This window comes from Megachile rotundata, chromosome 1, assembly GCF_050947335.1.
Source record: "Megachile rotundata isolate GNS110a chromosome 1, iyMegRotu1, whole genome shotgun sequence".
In the NCBI taxonomy this organism is placed as follows: domain Eukaryota; kingdom Metazoa; phylum Arthropoda; class Insecta; order Hymenoptera; family Megachilidae; genus Megachile; species Megachile rotundata.
Genome location: NC_134983.1, coordinates 12502807 through 12512362, shown reverse-complemented (window position 1 = coordinate 12512362; position 9556 = coordinate 12502807). Strand labels below are relative to the sequence as shown.

The following is a 9556-nucleotide window of genomic DNA, read 5'->3' as shown; positions in this document are numbered from 1 at the left end:
ATTTTCGGTACTGACTTAATTACCTTTTTAATAAGTTCGTACAGTATATAATAAAAATATACAAGTCAATAGATAGTAACGAAAAGAGTATTCATTGAACTAATTAACGAATGTTCAAACTGTTCATACAACATAAATAAAAGATAAAAAAAAATAATCTATTTCATACAAATATTACAAAAATATCGAGTAATTTTTGTTGTTCGAAATTAAAGTAATTTAACTGAAAAATTCCTTATCCTCTTCGTGCTTCTACTATTGTATGCATCCCTTTATTATTCGTCCATTTGTCTGCTATAATTCATATTAATATTACAATTACTGCTTTACATATTTACATTTTAAATAACGTTAAGTTCTTTTGTTGTTCTTGTCTTTCTATTCTTCGATGGTGGTGTTATGTTCTTCTAGTCATTATTGAAATCATTTAACTGTATACTATGAATGAATATATTGTATTTGAAAATGTGATTAAATGTTAAGTAGGGAATCTGCATAAAGGAAAGGCCAGTGTTATTGTACTCAGCGTTTGAGGAAATGTGTTTCTCTTTAAAGGTGTACCAACAGGGTCGGAATGTTTTACAGTTGAAATCTGTCCATCGTTGAAAGCACTTCGACTATCAGCTCACATTCAGTAAGCGATCAGACTAAAACTTTACTTGCTATTATTATCAGAAACGTTTTCATTTTTCTTTTATTTCATTTTTTAAAATCTATTTTCTGTTAATTTATCAAATTTCTGTGCGTTCATAGTTTTTTGTAGTTTCTAATTTAACATTCTTAATACTTTGACAGCTACCGTCGTGACAACTATGTTTAACGTTTTATGTCATTATTTCTTTCTTTACTTATCTTTCGTCATTTCTTTACTTATCTGAATTCCTTTTAAAAAATAATTATTATTTTAAATAATAATAAAGGATATTTTAAAAAATAATAAAGGAGCGCGGATTCAATAAACATTTAAACAATGTTCTTTCTTTTAACGCTTTTACATAAAAAACATGATAAACTAAAGATATGAGCATAATTCTAGAATCTGCCATAGTGACACTTGTACTAATTAAGAACTGTTTTCAATTTTTTGTTTTAAAAGAGGCTAAACATTGCATAATCATTTCGTTAAACATTATCGCTGATCATCGATTATTATCGCTGTTATTAAACTAAGGAGATACACCATCAAGATGACGATGAAAAGTAATGCATACGTGGAAGAAATATTGGATATGTCTGAACCGCCAGAATCAAATACGAAAAGTGAAATCGTCGAATTTTTTGATCAGGCTAATGTCTTAATAACAGGAGGCACAGGTTTTTTGGGCAAATTAATCGTCGAGAAGATACTCAGGTAATCTTGCAGATACTATTTAGAATGATTCATTACATTTTGTTTGAATTAAACATTCATTGAATACTGGACATTATATCGATGAACACTTGTTCTCATCGTATTATAGCATCACAAAAATGATCAATTTTTGAACGACGATATTGGGACAATTGTAACTCAAATTTATGAAACTAATACAACATTGAACATTTTATGAATGAACACTTGTTTTCATCGTATAATGCTTTGACACTACTAAAATGATCAATTTTCAAACGGCGATATTGGGACAATTGTAATTCAGATTTGTGAAACTAATATGCAATCACGTTGCACTTCATTACATTCGGTTTCTTGAAAATTCAAATGTGGAGATTTAAAAATTATAAAAAGTTCAAAATTTGGACTTCAAAGAATTTAAAAAGTTGTAATCGTAAAATCTCGGAATTTTTCAATTTATCACAGAATACAATGGCTTATTTTGAGAACTAGCTTACGTTTCGTAGCTATGCTTTTAGTTCCGATTTCAGATGCGTCATATCCTCCAAAAATTTGCAATGCTACATATTACGTTCATTGAACGGTTCAAAGGTGCATCCGGTGTTTACTACCGACATATATCTACGATTAAAATGAATTAATACACAATTACGCTGATCATGCGATATCAATGAGAATCCATGATTGGATTAAAGGGAAAATAATTTAAGTAACTTCATTACTATTATTGCATCATAACTAATTCAGGAAATAATTTATAAATTACAAAAGATGCACAGTGAAATAATACTATGTTAATCAGACACTGAATAATAATGCACGTGACCGCTAACTTATGTTAGTCAATGTTAATCAATATACAAAGCATTGAGCACCCTCAAAAATAGAATCATGTTTTTAGAATTAGTTTACTATTATAATTTCTTATGATCAATTCTGTTTCATTGTGTATGGACTTAACTAATAATTACAGATCATGCCCGAATATTTCGACATTATATTTGATAGTAAGACCAAAAAAAGGAAAGAGTCCATCAGATCGACTTAAAGAAAACTTTGACGATGCTGTAAGTAACACATTTATATAATAATAATAATAAAATGTGTAATTAAACCATAATGTACTGTATTATTATATCGCTTGTAGGTTTATTATAAGTTAAAGCGTGAACAACCGAATTTTCTCAAGAAGGTGATATTAGTGGAGGGCGATGGATTAAAAGATGATCTTGGTTGGTCACCAGAAATTAAGCAACTTTTAATGAACACAAGCATTATTATTCATAGTGCTGCACTTGTTCGATTTGAAGAGAAACTTCGTGTAATAACTAGTGTCAATATAAAAACTATAAAATTCTTATTGACATTTGCAAAACAATTACCCAATTTAAAGGTAACCTGAATATTTTTTGCAGTAAAGAAGAATGTTGTTTTCTTTTTGTATACCCTGCGTTTCAATCACGTAAAAGGTATTCGCGTTTCCATATTACTCAATAATATATATATATGTGTATATATATATATATATATATATATAAAATACAGCATTTTTATTTACTAATACTGTTATGAATTAAGAAGAAATACAATAGATAACTATATTTATTATAATATTCAATTAAAAATCTAAATAAATGTTATTGCATCTGTTTTTAGGCATTTGTACATGTATCAACTGCATTTGCACATTGTATACATGATACTATTGAGGAGAAGCATTATCAGGATACCATTGAAGCTGATAAATTATTAACATTGTTGAATATATTGGATGACGATAAAATTGCGCACATGGCTCCTGTGTAAATGTTATTCCAATAAATTTGCTGACTTTGATAAATCATAAGAAAATATATATTCTTTCCTTTCATAGATTGCTTGACAGATGGCCTAATACGTATGTGTTCACTAAAGCAGTAGCAGAAAATATTGTATTAAAGTATAGCAATGATCTTCCAGTTTGTATTATACGACCTTCTATTGTTATACCAACCTATAAGGATCCAATTGTTGGATGGATAAACAATCTATATGGAGCAACTGGTGTAGTTATGGGAAGTGGAATAGGTCTACTGCGTACATTGCATTGTATACCGGAAAATGTAGCAGATATTATACCAGCAGATTTTGTTGTTTCTACCATTATCAGTTCAGCTTGGGATGTTGCTAATAGGTAAGAAAGTTCTATACTATTGGCAATTGTACTATGGTTCTTATACTTAAACTGAATGATTTGAAGACTGAAATTTTTTAAATTCTTATTTCTTTCGTTTGAGATTAACTCTATGTAAGTTGCATTTATATATATTTAATAATTGTTACTATTTGCTTTATCAATGTTTATTATTAAAAACAAATAAACTGAACAAGCACAAAATCTAAACTAGCTGACAAGACAAATTTGTGTTAGCAAATAATTGATTTTCAATGTCAATATATGTAAACCTCTATAATAATAATAATATTTTTGCAGAAATCGACAAATAAAAGCAGCTCAAGATCCCAACATATCTAATGAGGAAAAAGTTCCTATTTATAATTGTGTATCTTCTTGTGATAATCCAATTTCTTGGTATGAGTATATGAAAAAAAATGAACTTTACGGTCTTGACCAACCTAGTGTAAAAGTCATATGGTACTATATGTTAATACTGAACAGACACTTATTTTTACATAATCTTTGTAATTTGTTCCTTCATATAATACCAGCCATTATTGTTGACACAATAGCTTCTCTTCTTGGACGAAAACCCATGTAAGTCTGCTATAAATCTGAAATAATCCACATACAATAAATTATAATTAGTAATACATATTAACTACAGTGTACAATAATGCTAATTATGAATACACCCACAGGCTATTGAATGCGTATAGAAAAATAAATAAATTTAGTAATGTAATACATTACTTTTCAACAAGGCAATGGACTTTCCGAAATGATAATGTTGTAAAACTCTGGCAAAAAATGAATGCTGTTGATCGAAAGATCTTCTTCTTTGATATGAAAAGTTTGGATTGGGAACAGTATTTTTATTTACATATAAGAGGTCTTCGTGTATACATGCTGAATGATTCATTTGACACTATAGAGGACAGTGTAGCCAGGTTTCGCAAGTGAGTTACCATCTTTATAAAGATATTACTGTTATAATAATATTATTTTTCATATAATTATTTCATGTAAAAATTTATTTTAGGTTGTATTGGCTTCATCAAGCGGTTAGAACAGCAGTAATAGTGTTAGGTTTATGGATAACTGTATCTCTGATCAGAACCCTTTGGTCTTTCTGCCCTTTATCACATTAACGATTGACAATACTAGTCTTGCAATTTTATTTTGTAAACAATAAATTATTATGGTGATTATTTTTCCTTGCAATCACGTGTATATTTGCATTACAATTATCTGCTATTGATTAGGTGAATCTATTTTGTTGTACTGTTGATAGATGTCGCCACGCGTCTGTATGTTTTTCCTTCAAATGAATACAAGTTCATTGTTATTTTTATTTAACTATATTCTCCAATACATAGAATTTCATAATTCCCAATGTTTCAAATATTTTAAAATATATTTCGTTGTTACAATTATAATTACATATTTCTATAACTAAAACCAATCGAAATAGAAGAATAACAAAATAGCAAATTATTTGTAAAATATATTATATTTTTGACTCAATATTTTCAACATCAAATATGCGTACAGTTCTTGGCACTACTTTCATTACGAATGAAACGACACAGAGTTATTTAACTTTTATGAACGTCATGAAATTCAGATATTTATTACTGAACGAAAATCGTATTCGTTTTGACGTAACAGATTACATGACAATCAAGAATGCCATTTAAATATTGTTAAATCATTTATTTGCCAAGAAATTGTAAATGCATCGAAATGTCTCATGAAATTTGTATAGATTTACGACGAATATTATGAAAAATTTAGTTCATGCGCCTTACATTAATTAAAAGACTTCATTATCTATTACTCGACTACATAGAAATTATTTCTATAAAAAAAATATGAAATCTAAATTGCATTGTATATGTACATGGTAGAAGATATCAATACGTTAGTTGTTCAAGTTTACAAAATGCCAATTTTTGTCTTGGCCGTCATTTTTTGGTATAAAAAAAATAAAAACGACAAACAATACAAATTATATATTCTTCTCAATTCGAAGTATGAGGATGTGTAACATATGTGTATCACATTTTTTAATGACAAGAAATTTTAACTCTGCAATAGAATCAATCGATCCATCATTAATGTTACCACAAATTGTACAGATCTGGATCAAATAATAACACCGTGCAATCTTGTTTCACAACAATCAGTAAGCGATTTTGTAAATTTTCATATACTGATTACGAATTTGAAAACCACATCCTCCGATTTTGAAAAACACAAGAGTCCAAAAGAAGTCGAATTTACAATTTTAAGAATTTGTTTTAACTATAAACATGATGAAAATTACACTTATAAAAAGTGATTGTGCAAACTTTTACAAATACATGTATCTTATAATATCATAAATGTTTAAACATGTTCAGCCAATGTTTAAAACAAGCTAAGCGCTTATTAAACGTCAATTATACCATGTGATATAGTAGATTATCTTTTTGTGAAAATTATCATAGGAAGTTACAAAATAAATTTTATCTTTTATTAAGAAAGTAAAAATATTTCTGCAAGATTCAAGAGACTATTAATTTTCATAAGAGAACTTACTCTATCGCGTAGTATAGATTTTTGTGTTAAATCTTTAATTCTCAAAATAATTTAAAACTATCCGACAAAATTGGTACTTCAAAAATTACTCTGTTCTTTTAAATATTGTTCAGATATATTTGAATATTCTCAACACTATACATTTGTAAAACTTTATAGAATCATTTTCTGAAGAAGAACTCTTTTGCTGAAAGCACAAGAAATTCAAGAAATAGAAAATTTGACTTCTTTTATAAAAGAGAACAGGATGAAGAAAATGGATTTTCGTATTCATAATCAGTGCATAATAATTTACAGAAAAATTCAGCCTTGTAAAACATTTCAAATGTTAAAATTTGTTGCACTGTTCGACATGATTGATAATCATAAAGATATGTCTTAAGTGTAAAAAAATAGATGTGGGTAAATTGTGTAACAGTGTACACTGGTGGTAATTCTAGATTTTTTGAAGATTTGGGAATTTATGGATTTGGTGATCCAGAGATTTCACAACTTTGTGGTTTCTAAAATTGGATAGTTTAAAAATTTGTGAACACTGAGATTTGAGAATATAGAGATTTAGGGTTTGACAAGAAGAATGTGATAATTCACAAATGTATAAATTTCGAAAGTTGTAAATTTGAAAGTTTGCGTATTACTATTCCGATAATCGAGAACAAGTAGCGTGAGGATTCTCCCCCTACAATTATCCTTATCCAAAGTAAGCTTACGTTGTAGCGGAGTGTAGCATCGAGCATCGCGGCCGTAGTGCGATACGGGGATGGAGGCCGCGAACAAGCGAGCGAGTCGAGCGAACAGAGTCGAGGATCGAGAACCAACCGGCGACTCAGGAAGGCAGTGCACGCCCGACTGCCGACACGAGTGGATGGCGTACGTTGCCGCTCGCGCCACGATTACCTCGTGATTTTCCTTCCTGTCAGCTACGGTCACCGTCGTCGACTTCGTGACGAGTCTCTCGCAGTATTTCGAATTACCTTGCGACGTTGCACGCGGCTCATAATCTTCAATTTCGCAGTGACGGTTGCGTGTCGCGTTGTCAACTGCAATTAAACAGAAAAATAACGAGCGAGAACAGAAAAGGGAAATAACGAAACGGAGAAGGCGAAAGGAAGTTTCCTTATTTTTTCATTCGACCTTTGCCTCTCTCCGTCGTCGTGGTCGTCGTGTTTGTCATCTACGGACACTACGTGTCGTTTTCACGCACGCACACACGCGTGCGCGCGCAAATCTTCTAACCACGTGTGTGCGCACGCACGACGCACGTACACGTTATCGGAGTCGCGAGGCTGCCGCACGGGACGCCCTCCAAAACTTGTGTGTGTATATATATGTCTATGTGTACGTGTGTGCGTGTGTGTGTGTGCGCGTGCAACCCTACCGGAGCCCGCTGACGTTGGTTACCATAGTAGCGCGCGTGCCGATCAGCTGATCGTTGAGACTCGGAGCGCGTTCGACCGTCGGCAGTCAGCCAACAGCGGCTCCGTCCATTCGTCGTTCAGTGCGTTGTCTCTGCGCAGCTCGCTCGTTTTTCGCGTCGCGACACGGTCACGAGCAAACGGACACTTTCGTGAGCAAACGTCGCCACGCGGACTCATCCGGACACTTTTCGACGATCGATCGTATTCACCGCGACACGATGCTAATCTCGATTTCTCCAACGGAAACGATGCGTTGAAGTTTGCACCATCGATGACGGACACCGCGATCGAGCATGATCGGGGGAAGATAAGACGACGCGTTACCTGCACGGTTCACAGTGTGCCGTTAGCGAGAAGAAAATAACCTATTGTAGTTTCTTTGGATACCATCGCACGCGACCATCGAGACCTTGCCACGATTTACGTCATACGTTTTATACCGAACCGTCCAGAAACGAAACTCAACGCTGGAACGTCCGACGACGCTGAATTCGAATACTTTTCCTCATTGCCTTGTTCGATCAGCTGAAAAACACCTCGATCAAATCATTTCCGTCGTCGAACGTTTTCGAGCTACGTTCAGATCAGTGTTCATCGATACGGAAGAGCGATACGCGTGGTGAATGCGTATGATTTAAAAGTGACAGCCGTTGTTCGAACATAACGCATCGTTTTTTGGAAACATCGTTCGTCATAATATTGACATATGATTTCACAAACATCACTGACATTTGCCAATCATTAACGATACAGAATAAAAGAAATAAAGTAGCGAAGACATGATTCATCGAACTAACCTGTTGGAGATCTTATCGAAGTATACTTTTCCCAAGGTAATCGATTAATCTTAAAAACCGTCGTTTAGTCAAATGAAATTGACAGTGTACCGTACCACTTGTGAAGATGCAACGCAATTGTCAGATCGATTAATCGCAAGATGGAGTCGTAGTGAGTTTTTGAAAGAAATATCGATACATCGATATCGCTTCGTGTCAGGTGTCGCTAGACTTCAGTAGACGATGGCCGCGCGATGCGCGAACGTACGAAACTGGGAACGCAGCACGTTTTGTTCGGAAATAGTGATTATAGTGATTAATAGTTTCTGTTGAAGAAGAATTTCGACTCGCACGACAACGGGTATCGAAGAATGTGAATAATTTTCTTGTATGAACACGTTTTGACAATCGTTTGTACCTGTGATGTATCGTTCGACTGCATCGAGTGAACTGTCAGTACGCGAAGTGACTCTGTTTGCAACGAACTTTTGTCAAAAGTGATTTTTCGTTTTGTCGTGTGGTTTCAACGATTGCGTTTTGCAAGTCAGCTGCTACGATGACAGTCTGAAGTATTCCCTCGTTCACACGGAAACTCTGTGATAACCGATGCCAGCAACGTCATTATACGGATTAAGTTGTCTGACAGGAACGCGGTTCCTGCGATCATCCCGACAGAAACCTTGGTGAGTTATACGTTTATTATATCTATCAGAATGCAAGAAATCACAGAAACTGTCAATGTATAAAGATATGTAGATTATACTCGTGAGGATGTCGCACGTATTTTCGCGATAAAATATTCGCTATATACGGTGCCATATTTCGCGCCTTTTCGCGCCATTTTCCGCCATATTTATTCTCGTTTCGTTACGATTATAACCCAATAAAACAAGCTACTTTTCGTGTCGATTCTTTAAGTAATATTAAAAATTAAATAACGTTACTGTTAAATAAAAACTAATAATTAGCGTTTAGTCCAAAAACTGAATTCAAATTATTGCACTGCAAAAATTGTTGAGTACTGGAGATTTGCATATAGTAAATATCGAAAGAATTCGTCTCGTGAGATTATGCAGTAAATATACATCAGATGCGAATAAATATCCGCGTAAAATAGTAGTGGTTTTACGTTGATATGCATTAACAAGTACATACATGGTGTAGAATATAGACAGCAGTCAGTTGTCGAGTCGTCGAACCTCTATCGATCTTTACCTCCTGTCTGCGTCTGTCCTCCCCCGCTCTATGTCACACAGGAATGTAAGCTGGGTTGTATTTCTGGCGTGGT

General features: G+C 33.3%; 2 protein-coding genes across 4 annotated transcripts in view; both read left to right on the top strand.

The window, feature by feature from the left end:
- Positions 1 to 538: 538 nt before the first annotated feature.
- Positions 539 to 4930, top strand: LOC100881347 (fatty acyl-CoA reductase wat). Of its 2 annotated transcripts, none has more exons than XM_076535449.1 (9): positions 539 to 634; positions 1172 to 1351; positions 2307 to 2400; positions 2481 to 2726; positions 2990 to 3135; positions 3207 to 3506; positions 3807 to 4088; positions 4193 to 4450; positions 4534 to 4930. In XM_076535449.1, the coding sequence occupies exons 2-9, from the start codon at positions 1188 to 1190 to the stop codon at positions 4640 to 4642; spliced, it is 1599 nt and encodes a 532-aa protein (XP_076391564.1). In that variant the 5' UTR covers positions 539 to 634; positions 1172 to 1187; the 3' UTR covers positions 4643 to 4930. The 2 variants fall into 2 exon arrangements, with proteins under 2 accessions (XP_076391564.1, XP_012136054.2); XM_012280664.2 differs by having other exon boundaries at positions 540 to 634; positions 1097 to 1351.
- A 1840-nt stretch (positions 4931 to 6770) lies between these two features.
- Positions 6771 to 9556, top strand: part of LOC100881458 (uncharacterized) — a 374378-nt gene continuing 371592 nt past the window's right edge. The window contains exon 1 of one of the 2 annotated variants that reach the window (XM_012280661.2): positions 6771 to 8951. The gene's annotated coding sequence lies outside the window, so the exon portion shown is untranslated. The remainder of the gene's footprint in view (positions 8952 to 9556) is intronic. The other variant, XM_012280663.2, reaches the window with a different exon arrangement.